General features: G+C 48.8%; 1 protein-coding gene across 1 annotated transcript in view; it reads right to left on the bottom strand.

Annotated features, from left to right (window-relative positions):
- Positions 1-12,829, bottom strand: part of bcl11aa (BCL11 transcription factor A a) — a 51,105-nt gene extending 38,276 nt beyond the window's left edge. The window contains exons 1-2 of the mRNA XM_028990000.1: positions 12,383-12,829; positions 8,813-9,148 (exon numbers count right to left, since the gene is read on the bottom strand). Coding sequence (XP_028845833.1) covers positions 8,813-9,148; positions 12,383-12,437 — 391 coding nt within the window. The 5' untranslated portion in view covers positions 12,438-12,829. The remainder of the gene's footprint in view (positions 1-8,812; positions 9,149-12,382) is intronic.
- Between the last annotated feature and the right edge of the window lie 913 nt (positions 12,830-13,742).

The raw sequence follows: 13,742 nt of genomic DNA, 5'->3' as shown, positions 1-13,742 counted from the left end.
AGGCCAAATATCCAGCCTGTGCCGATTCGACGTATCTCCTAACGCAACCTGTGTGTGATCAGGTCAGCGCCTCTAAAAATACATCAGTTGGCTTATTGGCAGACGGGAAGCCAGTTCTGTGACAGACTGTCCTACGAGGGGTCACCACAAAGTCACCTGACCCAGGGAGGAATTATTCCACTGTACAAACAGGACGCTCTGTCTCTCTGCCAGAACGGTTCGAGCCGGGGGCGATGCCGAAAGAATGGCGGCCGCAGGAGCTGGTCTGACAAGGTGTGCAGACACGCACAAACGAAAGTACCGAAGTAATTCGGGTCCTGCCCTTCACTCTAACAAAAAGAGAATTGAAGTGAGAAAGTTTTTGCACAGGCGAACAGTAAATGCTGTTGACACGACAAGTTACGTGTTCGAATTGCTAATAAAGCTGTTGGTAACTGAGGTGGCATTCGAAAGCCAGATGATACCTTCAGGTGTTTTTTTTTTTTTTTTCAAAACTTAAATAAAAAAAACTTTGTTCTGGTTTAGAACTATACAAACCATATTGTTTGATGTACATTCATTTTTTTGCACAGGAAAAATATTTCAATGTCTACAATCACATTAGCTACGAATGCCGATGAATATAGTTTAATTGTTGCAGAATTGCGTTGCCTTACACCCCTGCGTGCTGCCAGTGCAGATGCTGCTGATCAAATATTTGTTTTGGGGTGGGTGAAATCTCGCGTCGTACAGGTAGCAGCGAACGTGACTGCTGGCAGCAGGGCTGATGTTTTAAAAAGTCTTTCTAATGCGTTCGACTCACATTATAATTGTGCAAAAAAAAAGACAGTTCCACGACCGCAACTTTGCGTTATTTGTTTCTGCTGTAGGTTTCAGTCCCAGACCTTGTGTCACTCTCTGCATATTCTGGCAGGCTTCAACGGCTGGAGAATCCAGCAAAAACTCACACTCTCGCACACACACACACACACACACACACTAAAATCAGGCACACACCCAACACAGACACATAGTCAGAGGCTAGGCAAGCGCCCAACACACACACACACACACACACACACATACACACACGCACACACCTCACTCCAGGCCCCAGGGAGGGGGTTAAAACTCACAGGGCATTTTATGAGCTGGTCTTTGGCCGGTGCGGGCAGAGATTATTTATCTAGTATTTAAACACCACTTTTGGTTCATTTTTCGAATGTGTCTGAGCTTGGTGAAGACTTTTTGATTAGCGCACAATGGACAGCCTTAGAAGTGAATGTAACATCATGCCTTGTTGTACAAGGAAAGAAAGAAAGAAAGAAAGAAAGAAAGAAAGAAAGAAAGACATGCCTCTGATGGGGTCTCCGTGCCTCTACAGAGACTCCATTTTTGCCATTTGTAACCATTAGAGCCTAAATGAATTGATTATATTGAGCGCCTTGGCTGGCGAACTTGGAGCATGCAGACGGCAGATATCTTCAAGGTCGCAGCACATCCACCACAGAGTGGCCGAGGACCGTGGATGCAATGCACCAGGCCAGCCGAGATCCAGAACGATCTGATCTGAGGCCAGCGCGACAAGACCTACACTTACATTACGCCGCAAAAAGCACAGCGTTCCACACTCCACCAGGGCCTGCTTCAATATGACAAATAATCATGTTGATTAAGTCAATTTGACTACAATAATTGATATGGTCAGCGGTTTTCAGGAATAATAAAATGTTAATAAAACGTTATCACTTTTGAATTATTTGTCAGTTTGTGGTGAAATTTTGATTTCTAAGCAGCGCCAAGATATCCTTCTGTTGTATTTTGTGTAAATGTCTGTGTGTGAGAACCAAAGGATACAGACTGTGGTGCACAAATAAAAAATGCAGCCCCTGTGTTTTACAGGTTGCGATTTACAGAAATACGTAAAAAACTATTAACCTGACTTGGAACGTGTGCCTCCGTCCTTAAGTGTGTGTGTGTGTGTGTGTGTGTGTGTGTACAGGCAATTTAGTGGCCAACAGCTTGCACCACTCTGCAGCTGAAGGAAGTAAAGTGAGAGCAGGAATGTCCAGTGTGCAGCCAGGACCACAGAGGACCACCCCACTCCACCGTATCCTACTCCAGCCCGGCCCACCCCCCGGCTCGCCTGCAGCCCAGCTCGGTGCCAGCTTTTCCTCTGGCATGGTCTGCCTGGGGATGTCCTGCGGCTCCGCTGCCAACTCCCACACCCTTTCATGTTCACCCCAGCACCCAAACGGGCCTCTCATAAATGCAAACACACACGCACGCCTGCCGTGTAAACATGCTCACTTGCACACACACACACACACACACAGGGCAGTGGTGCTCCTTAAACAGCCCATCGCACACAAAAACACCCACTTATTACACACAAACACATGCTACTCTTCACACACACATGAACACAGACAGTAATGTGAGCAAATCGTCTTCCTTTTACTGTCTCTCTCTCACACACACACACACACACACACACACACACACACACACACACAGAGGCACACAGGGCAACAGAAAAAGGCCAGCAATTCAGCAGCAGCCAGCCTTTAATCCGCCGGGATTTATAAATACGCTTTGTAGTACATAAACATTTTTATAGACACTTTTTTTTCCTCAGACATCTGACATAATTTGAGAGCTGCGATATGACAGGACCCAGTAGGACTGACTACATCGTGTGGTGCTCTAATGCACACACACACATACACACACACACACATACACATACACACTAAATCAGGACAAGCAGGATAGCAGGATTAGAATAATTTTACAGCGAGGCTAAAATATGCATTAAAAAAAAACATTCATCCTGTTACCTGCATCAATAAGAACACACACACACACACACACACACACTCACAGATTGATGCATGGACATAGACACACTGCTGTATACACACACAAACACACACACGGCGTGCAACTCAGCCATTACAATACAGAATTAAACCCATTCGTAGCAAGGGAGTACCTGACTGACGTTTTTTTTTTTCCTACGCCTTCTGCAGAAAGAGGCAATTAAAGCCACAACCACCTTTTTATATCCAGCAGAAAAGCTTGGCCAACAATAAAAGAGAGAAATTTTCTTTTTTTTTTTTTTTCTTTTCTTTTTTTGCCTTTCATTTGCAAACGAGAAACACCCAAGCACATGAGCAGCAATCAATTCTGACCGCTGTGAGTTTAAAAAACATAATATACATATGGTGCACACACACACACACACACACACATGCAGCACAGTACACATGTGAGCAATTATTCAGAGCGCCTTTCTCCAGAGGAGATCAGCAGATCGGCATGAATGAGCAGACGCTTCAGCAGCGACGCCTCTCCTTCCTCACGCCCCCCCCCCCCCCAAAAAAAAGGACGCCATTGTCCGGGCAGGGGTGAGGAGAGGAGGGGTTCCAGCTAACACTCAACAGTGTTGGTTCGGCGGGTGGGGAGGGGCGGGGGGGGCTCACGTTGGGTTTGGTGGCTGGGGGGAGGGTGGCATGATGCCAGTCAGGGAACGGCTGGCTGCTAAATACCTTTGTTTCCTGTGAGCTGTGCCCGTCCTCCACCAGAACCACTCCCAGAAAAACTGAAACAGGTAGGTGGAGGTAGATTAGATTTTTCTGCGCTCGTGCTACGGGCTACAAACAAATATGTCGGCGTCCTATTATAAGTTGTTGCTGTTTTGTTATGAACTAATAAAGCAAGGGGCGGCACGATTGATAAAACAGTGAGGTCTGAGGTGACGCGAGAATAAATCCAAGAGAATTAAACAGCATCCATTACTGCCATCGTAGACTACCCATGTCCCCATGCACAAAGACGAACGGGACATGTACTGACTGCAACTGAAAAATGATGAGTACATTTCGATAAGTACAGAATGCATGGTTTTGTATGCAGAATTCCCGCCTTTCACCCCATCATGTCTCAGTGTTGAGATGGAGGTCGTCCGGCCCACCGCGTCCGGCCCACCGCGTCCGGCCCACCGCGTCCGGCCCACGGCATGACATTTCGGACCGTCGCAGACTGGCTCGTCCGTTTTCTGATTTTTGGGACACTGATATTTACAGATGGGTCTTCTGGCAGAGCACAACAATACACAGACACACACACACACACTTGAGAGGCCTGCTCCTCAGTACTCCTCTCCAAAATAGAGGCTGAGAAATTGTAAACCTCTGGAACGAATAAATTAAATCGGTGAAAAAGGAATAAAGGGGGGAAAGGCAAATGCACAGCTTTAGAAAATTAAAGAGCAACCGCTATTTACATACATATTCATAGAGCAACATCAGAACCGCGGGACTATGACGCGAACCTTTGGACAGCTTCCTAATAATTCATTTTTCAGACTGGGATGAAGCGAGAGGGTAGACGCAGCTAAACAGGGACCGTGTGGGCGCCGCTGTGCATTCAGCCACAGATAGCAGGGCAGAGGATCCACCGCCGTTGCCACGGCGAAATAAAAGGCTTTTTCAACTTTACAGCCGGCCGTTACATCTCCTACTGCATTTCCCAGTGTCTAACCAGCAGAGGAATTCAGAATTTATTCAATTACTTCACACGCGCACATTCAGACACACACACACACACACACACGTCCCACACACAAGCTTCAAACGGATTTCTCTTCACTCTAGTTTAGTTCGACAATATCTCACATACCAGGTGACATCACTTCCCTTTCAAACCCTCCAACTGAGAAATGTACACCCCAAGAAAAACGTGACCCCTGGTCAGAAACAAAGACTAACACTCCGAAGATAATCGCCGTCATGACAGGCGGTCGCGCTCGAAAGATGTGGGTGATTTGAAGAAGGGGGTGGAGAAGAGAAAGGAAGGAGTAGACAATAAAAAAGTCATAATAATAATAATGGCTCAAAATTGCTGTGGTCTTTGTTAAGCCAGTCATCTGGGTCGCATTTTCACGCAGAAAATTGCTCGCAGCTCAGACGCCAAGCAATGGCATGTAGTGTAATTGATTCAGTATTAATTGGCTGTGCCTGATTTACATTGATTGCAAAAAAAAAAAAAGAAGAAGAAGAAGAAGCCGCGACCGCCATGTGGCTTGAAGTGAGATAGAGGGAGAGAAGGAGGAGGGGGCCAAAGAGAGTGGGGCTCTTTGGATGCTGCAGAATGTAATTTATGCAACCAAAAAAAAAAAAAAAAAAAAAAGGTGTTTAAAAAACAATTATCGTATCGAGGTCTGTTAAGCATCACTGTGTTGGTCCGAAAAGGACGCCCCCGCCGAACTGGACAGCCTCGTAAAAAAAAACTGGCATTCAAAAGCCAACACAAATTCCATCTGTCACATCGACATATTTTTGGACATCGCACTTTAAAAACAGAAGGGTGCTGTACGTTACTTTGAATATTTCGATTCGCAACTTGCCAAAAACAAAAAAAAAAAAAACGATCCGGACGAAGGGCCGAAACAATAGCAATACCATTATCATCAGGGTAATGTGTCCGGTGTTCACACCGGCCCACAGCTCTGGCACGTGTCCGCGTGATAAAAGGGACATCGCAATTTAAGATTAACAACCTGCCTTTATTTCGCTCCGCGCTGCCAGCGAATGTCGGGACTGGGTGCATAATCTCATTTAGGGATTAATAGAATATGTGGCACAGTTGGGGGAGCAGAACTCGCTAAAGGCCCATATTTAAAATGACACAGCGAGGGTGGGCAGGGGAGCAGAGGGAGAGGGCCAGGATTTTGGGAAGGGCGGGGAGGGGGACGACGGAGCTGCAGCGTCGATTACCCCCGATGCCTGGCTAGGGCGTGGGGGGATTGGGACCGGGCCCCCTTCCCCAGGATGCACGGCCAATTTGCAGCAGCGTGTGGGGACTCTTCCTGCACAGGGCCCATTCCACCATGACAGGTACTGCTTTTCGTCTGGCGAAACAGAGCCGTGCTGTATGTAAATACGGATGTTACATCACGCAAGGAGCACTCCATGTTTGGTCATGTGCATCCAGCGGCCCCTGGATGGAGACCTTTCTGTCCCCTCCTGTTCCCTCACAACACCTGGCCACCAGTTCTAATAATAACAGCGATGATGATGATGATGACGATTACGCTTTTCAATTTTAAATGAAATGTCTTACGTAAGAGCATCAGCATAATTGCGCGCTGCTAATACAGTGGCTCCCGCATACACCTACAGTCTTGTGCTGAAACTGGGACAAAACACAACGTGTAATACATTCATCATTTAGAGGTTTTTATGCAATATCATATATAATTTTCTAGAGAAAATATCAGCTACAAGAGTAATACTTGCCACAGGGGTAGCTGCACAGGAGTGGCTCTGCTCTGTAATTCTACGCAAATTGTGTTAGGTTGTATATAAGAAGCACGGCGATGGCTGGGTCACTGGAGGAGAGTTTTTTTGTTCGCCGTTTTGTTATTGAGACCCGCTGTACAAATAACTGACTAATATTACAAACAGTAACAATAACAAGGCACCCTAAATGCCCTTTTGTGAGCCCTATTGTGTGACAGGGACAATGGGGGACACTATTTAACCTACTGTATCTCACCCTTTCAGCCCTTCGCACCCACAGACAAAGACGTTGGCGCCAGAAGAAGAGCTTTGCACAACATCCACACTCCGTCCCTGAAGACGTTACACGCTATATCTGAAGCCATCAGTAACACGACTAATTAATATCACCGTTCCCTTTCCGCCGTGGCGGCTGATTAAATAATATGTTAAGGAGCTGTTGAAGTCCACCCCACATTAAAACATTTTTTTTATGAAAATAAAAAAATAAATAACAACACACATAATACCAGTGACCCCACGCCATCATCCGAACCCTTTTACATTATGATGTAAATGAGCTTAATGACCCAGTTTAGAGGCTTGACAGGGACACAACGCCTGTGCGCAATAGCCGGCGTGCTTAAATGGATTGTATAATTTGTGCTGAAACTGCATCAACATCTTTAAAACAAATGGGTTAACCAGACACCCACGACCCTGGTTAGCTCTAATATCCATTAAAACACCAATGAATCTGATGCACGCGTCGGCTTCACTATCCTGGAGCCGACCACATGCCCTCTTGATTCAAATCCACTCCATCAGGTATTTATTTTTATTTTTTTCTCGTCCCCTAAAGCCACTTCCCTCCATAATGCAACGGAGAAGACTTTGGGAACTACTTCATCCTTGAACCCACCAGCCAATAATTACCCCAGAAGGAAGGTCAAGTGCAAATGATTGTTGATGGGCCTGACCCAGCCCAGGCGCTTCCTGGAACCCGATCCTCTGAAGGAGGCCAGAGTGAACCTTAATGTGAGGGAAGGGGAGGTGGTGGGGGGGGGGGGACTCACACGCATCTTACTTTGGCGCGCACATACAATGCGGCGGGGTCCCGCGCCGGCGTCACGTTTCCAGGGACGGAACAAAGAGCACTTGGGGCAGGTATACAGCCCGGCGAATGGCTGGGCGAAAGCGGCGGGCCGGCCCGATGGCCACCGCGGGGTCACCATTTAACTGTGCGGACCCCGGGGAGGCTTTATGCAGCTGTTTATAAACTGCCCTGTCCGGCCCTCCGCTGCAGTTCACTTTTTTTTCCCAGGCCTAACAGGCAAGGCAACCGCTGGAAGCTCACGCTAATTAAAATGGTACTTAAAACCCGAACAGAAGAAGAAGAAGAAGAAGAAAAACTGCAACAGATAATGAAATAAACGAGGTTACCTTGTCGGCCGAAAACAGCCGGATGGCTCTGCCTTTTCATTTTTGCTCTACAGCTTTATGTCTTTTTTTTTATTCATTTTAGTAAGAAAGTGAAAATCTGCAGGCATACATTCGTTGGGATAAGATGTGGCTGCGTGGAGACCACAATGAAATCATGATACATCTGTGGAAACCACATGAGAGGGTCTGAGTAGCACAGAGAGGCATTTCCCATGAGGCTGTGGACACAGCAAGGATGTGGGGCTTCTTTAAACGCCCCCCACCCACTGCAGCACCCACGGGGTCTTTTCTGCTCTACCGGCCTACCGTCCCCATCTCTGGGCACCTCTGAGGACACACCCATCATACCCAATCGCCAATCACAAAACAGCGAGTTCAATTCCTTTTTATTTCAGGGTAGTAAACACTGGACATAATATGTATTATATCCATATTATATCCAACTGAAAAGCGATGTGGGATGACAAGAGGGGGACAGCAGCAGTGTGACGCGCCACAACTGAGCGCACAGGCCACTGTGATCTACGACACAAGCCTGATTTCAATTATTACCAAATCCCACCCAGTCCAAAAAAAAAAAAAAAAGGACAGGGCGACACCAAACACTGATGAGCAAATGATAATAAATCATAACAAGGAATGCTTTTTATCTCCGGCTCTCAAAAACAGACGTTAGAGCGCAAGCCGATGCTGGTTCATAATTTGTTTTTTTGCACAATGGCGTTTTCACAATGTGGTCAAGCTGGAATAAGTGCCTCCAGCACACACACACACACACACACACACACACCCTCCGGCCACATTCGGCGCACTGATATCCGTCTCCGCAGCTCAAGCCTTGGGATCTTTCCCATCTCTCCAAGGAACGGCAAAGCCCTGCAGAGAGGGAACATGTGTGTACGGTCTGTGGCCTATTCATCCGCCCAGCACGCACCCCACCAACCCGCTCGCGAGTGTGCGAGGGTGTGAACCACAGGCATCCCTTCACACACTTCTCACTTTTGATGTCCATGTGCCTGGGCGACGAGCCCCGCCCCCCACCCCCACCCCACGCCGAGACGCTTTCTTTCCCTTTCCGCGATTCCGCCATCCCGCAGCCGGTTTACCTGTAACGTTCTCCTGCTTGGGGCAAATTCCTCGGGAGGACGTGGATAAGCAGTCGTCGTCCTCTGGCGTGACCTGGACGCCCACCTCCACGGGGTTGGAGGCTCTCCTTAACTCGCCACGCGGGGGTGATGGCGCCTTATCCACGGCCTTGTCCATGCACAGGGTGCCATTGCACTGCTTCCTCTTGTGCTCAATAAAAATAAGGATATCCCCGAGAGGGAAGTTCATCTGGCACTGGCCACACGTCAGCAGGTCCTGGTCCCCGTCCGGAGCGATCTGCACCAGCCCTCGGTGTTCCTGCCTCTCCTCCGAGAGAACGGCTGACAGGGGCTCGGCTGCACGCGGGGAAGGGACGACACATGCGAAGACGGAGGGAGCGAGAACAGGGAGAGTGGGAGAGGGAGAGAGAGAGAGAGAGAGACAGAGGGAAAATTAGAAGCGAGATGTTGCAGTGTACATCAGCAAGACTCCACAAGGCATCAAAGTCAAGGAGCAACATCCTGCCTCTGTTTCAACGGAGAGGCCTTGACCGCGTCACGGTTCCGGACCGGTCTTGTTTCAAATGGACTAACAACAAAAGCCAATATGGCAGAAATGTATGTCACGTGTGAAGCAATGTTAACACATCTGGCAAGAAGCATTTTTATACAGACTGCTGTCCTCAAATAAAAAAGCAAGAATATGCGGGTTAGTTTATTATGACTGTGTCCGTAAAAACGGATGGAAAGAAACATCAAGCTTATGATGTGTGTTTAAAATGAATTGCTTTCAGGCTCACTGTTCGGTCTGGTCCGAAGTTCCACGCGTCTTAAAGGGAGGACCTGGCTCAAAATGTGTCCAGCACATGTGTGGAGACCGCAGGACCCCCCCTCGCGTTCCCGAGACTCGCCGAGACGCCGAGACGCGTGGGTCGGGGTCGGGGTCGGAGTGGATCGGACGCACGGCCGGCGGGATTTGGTTTTTACGCACAGAGCCCACGGCACCGGGAGCGACAGCGCCGCGCTTCCCAGTGGCTCAACGTCTTGACCTTCTTTACTAAGCTGCCAATTTCATATTTTAATGAGCCTAAAACCACTGAGAGTCACAAAAATAGAATTTAATTTTGCCCGGTGGTGATTGGTACAGATTTTGACGACGACGATAATAATAACAATATTTTAAAAAAAAAAAAAAACTGAGGTTAAATGTATTTCTGCCCACCCCCCCAGACCAGATATGGAGGAGTCCCAGACGGCGTGGCGATAACGCGCAGGCGGGCTCCGCAGCTGCCCCCACCCCCACTTCCACCCCGGAAACCCCGCGATCCTGCCACTCGTCGCGGGTCACGGTCAAAGTTTGCGCCTCCTCCGTCCGTCCGACATTTTCATATCCACGCCGCGGTTTCCTGCATCACCGTCTTCATAAATAATAATAATAACAATAAAAGATCTTATTCCTCGCCCCCCCCCCTCCGTCACACAGCGCCTTCGGTCTCTAACGAGTAATGTATGCAAAAAAATGAAGAACGTGAATAAAAAGCACGTTGTGATTGTAGTTTGTATAAACGAACCGTACGAGGAGAATTGCTATTCAAATGTATTCAAATGAGACGAAAAAAAAGTAATGGCTTAAAACAAGGGTCTTTTTTTTATTCACCAAAGTCCGACATAAATGTAATTCAGAGGTTTGATAAATGCTTTAATCTAGCGTGATATTTTAAAAGTGCGTAAAACTGAAACAAAGCTATTCCAAAAAGCAAAAAGATCATCTGACTAGATCCCTGGTACTCAATCAGACATAAACGACATTTAAAAAAGGGGGGGGGAATAAGATATCGGTTTGAAATAAAATTGTAAAAAAAAAAAAAAAAAAAAAAAGCATTCCACCCTTCAGAAATCGCCATAGGAGTAATTATTTGAGGGTGATTTATGGCAAGAATTTATATGCATCCTCTGCTGACGGCGGCTGAAACTGAGTTTTAGTTGTAAAACAGTTACAACTACACTACGAGGACTCTTTCTGTCATTTGTCGTAAGAAACTTTAAACAGAATAAAAGAAAGTATTTGAGGAGAGTTTTGTGAGCGGGAGGGGGGGAGCTTTGACCACCTCGCGTTATCACGCGTTCCTAAAACCCGCAGATTAAAAAATAAATAAATAAAACCCCATCGTGAAATATGCAGATTGGCGTGGCGCGGAAAGCGATCGGGTTCGAGTGGCCGGGTCGGGTCGCCGCTTTCTCCGGTCGCCGCCTGCCTCCTAGCGGCGGGGCGCGGGAGCGCAGGCCGGCGGCCGCGGAAACCCAATCGCGCCACACGATCCACGACTATGTTGCAACAACACGGGGTTTGTGTCAAGTGTGTTTATCGTGTATATATTTATATATATTTTATTTTTTAAAAAAAACGCAGCAGGAGAAGAGATCCGCGCGGGTCCCTTCGCGTTTCATTCAACGGCGGCTGACCGGTTTTTACACCCGCGTCCCGGCCACACCGACACGGCGCCCCGGCAAATTCACGAGGTGAACATGTACACCCACGAATTTGAACGTAGGGTCCAGAAGCCGAAAAAAAAAAAGTGAAACTGCGACAGAAAATCGTGATGGTGTCGATTCCCTAACGCCAAGAACAAAAAAAAAAAAAAAAAAACCGCGACGTCCGCGTTGTCTCCCGGCGTCTCGGGCTACGTGGCTCGTCCCTTACCTCAGACCGCGTCCGTCTACCGGGTATAACCGCGTAAAAAAAAAAAGGGGCGCCACTCGGATCCACGCGTGTGCTTTTACCCCCCAAAAAACGCAGGAAGAGGGGAGCTCGCAGGAGAGCTGGCCGCCGTGCGTAACGACATATGTTTTCTGTCTCGGTGCGAGGACGCACTTCAAAGTTTCCAATATATAAAAACCCCCCGCTAATAAAACCCCGCCGTCGCATCGCGGACGTGTGAAAGCGGGTTTTTTTTTTTTTATATTAATATAAAATAAATGCGCCTCTCGCACGATTGTCGCCGCGCTCCGCGCACACGCGCCACTTGTAAACATTCGGACACGCGATTTCTTTTTTCCCCAATCAAAATCCACGTCCACTTTTTTCTCTTTTTTTTGAAAACCTTCCAGAAATAGTAGGAGAAGGAGGGGTCGGGGAGCCCGTCCGCGAGAGTTATTTGGATTATTGGGGTGCTTTTCTTTTATTATTACTATTGCTTTGTAACGCGCGCGTATCCGACCGTCGCCCTTGTCGCCCGCCCTGTCGCGCACCCGAGTGGCCGAAGCGACCGGGGCCACCCGAGCCGGAGCGCCCTGCGAATTAAAAAAAAAAAAAAAAGAACTTCGTCTCTCTCTCTCTGTCCCTGTCTCTGTCTCGGCCGCGCCGCCGAGGGACGCGGGGAAAGTTGCTGCGCGGGGAAGGTAAGGGTCCGCGTGGGAAGTCCACTCTGACCGCGGCGCCGGACCGCGGAGGGGAAGGAGGGGGGCGAAAGTAACCGGGAGTCGGCTCGAAACGCCGGTGACCACAGTCACCAGTAGCAGCAGCAGTAGTAGTAATAATCATTTTTTTTGTTAAATAATAATAGTAAGAACGAGACGCAAGTCGCTACTTACGCGAGAAATCCCGCTTGCTTAAGTGCTGGGGTTTGCCTTGCTTGCGGCGAGACATGGTGGTTGGCGGCGGCGTTCAGCTCGGTTCACATCGGGAGAGCCGGGTTAGAAGGGAGACTCCAGAGAAAATATCTTCATCAATGCCTTTGACATCCAAAATAAATTAGAAATAACGCAAAGATGGCGCAAGGAAGATGGATTGTGGGATAGCCGTCATGGCTTTTCTTTTTTGTGTGTGTGTGTGCGCGCGCGTGTGTGTGTGTGTTGTTGTTGGAGGAAAAAAAAAAAAGAGAGAGGGAGAGAGAGGGAGAGAGAGAGAGATGAAAAAATGGCAAAAAGCCCCCCTGAGCTGCAAGTTCAAGTGCGGACGTGACGTCCCTGCGAACTTGAACGTCAGGAGATGGATGGACACAGACATACAAAACATGGGCAGGGCAAAGCCGGGGAGTGGGAGGAGGGAGTGGAAATAACAAAAACCAATGGACACTCATTAGGGGCTGGACATGAAAAATAGACCCGAAGAAGCCAATGGACAGAAAGATCAGGGGGCCGGATAAGAGGCGCGCGCGCGAGAGAGAGAGAGAGAGAGAGGACGGGTGGGGGGGAGAGAGAGAGAGAGAGAGAGAGAGAGAGAGAGAGAGAGAGATGTGTAATGAAAGCAGTGTGCAGTGTGTGTGGTGCATGGCGTGGGGGTGGACGTACGGAAAACAGACCACGAAAAGCCACTGGACAGGAGATCCGAGGGGGGCTGGACATGAGATTCTCGGGGCGGGGCGGGGGGGGGACAGAGGCGTTTAATAGAAGCTGTCGCAGTGGACATTGATCAGGGGCTCCGGAGCGGTAACAGCTCCCGCTCTCCCTCTCTCTCTCTCTCTCTCTCTCTCTCTCTCCCCCGGTCACGCAGTCCACAGCCGCACGCGCTGCCGGGGCAGAGAGACGGAGCGGACGGGAGGGGGGGGGGGGGGCAGAGGAGGAATGAAAGCGAGCAGCGCGAGAGACGATCGGGTTGCACGCGAACAGGACGGACAGGTTTCGCGCGAGGGCACGGTGGTTGGTCGGTCGGTCGGTCGGGGGGGGGGTCTGCGTGGGTACTGAGGCCACTGCCCCCCACCCTCCCAGGGAATAGACTTGGAATATAAACCATGATAAATGGTTATTAAATATATATTTATATATGTATATATATATATTTTTAGTGGTGATGTTCAATCGAGGAAGCTCACGTGTGTTGTCAATGATACACACACACCCACACTGACGGAGGGACCACGGGAGCAGCCCCACGGAGGGGGGGCGACGGTGTAATAAGTTTCAGATGTTCCGGGTTCGGTGGAGGGAGGGGACGGGGGGGGGGGTTAGTCTA

This window comes from Denticeps clupeoides, chromosome 8 (assembly GCF_900700375.1).
Source record: "Denticeps clupeoides chromosome 8, fDenClu1.1, whole genome shotgun sequence".
NCBI classification, from domain to species: Eukaryota; Metazoa; Chordata; class Actinopteri; order Clupeiformes; family Denticipitidae; genus Denticeps; species Denticeps clupeoides.
Note: the sequence above shows the minus strand (reverse complement) of the source record. Positions and strands in the feature narration are given on the sequence as shown.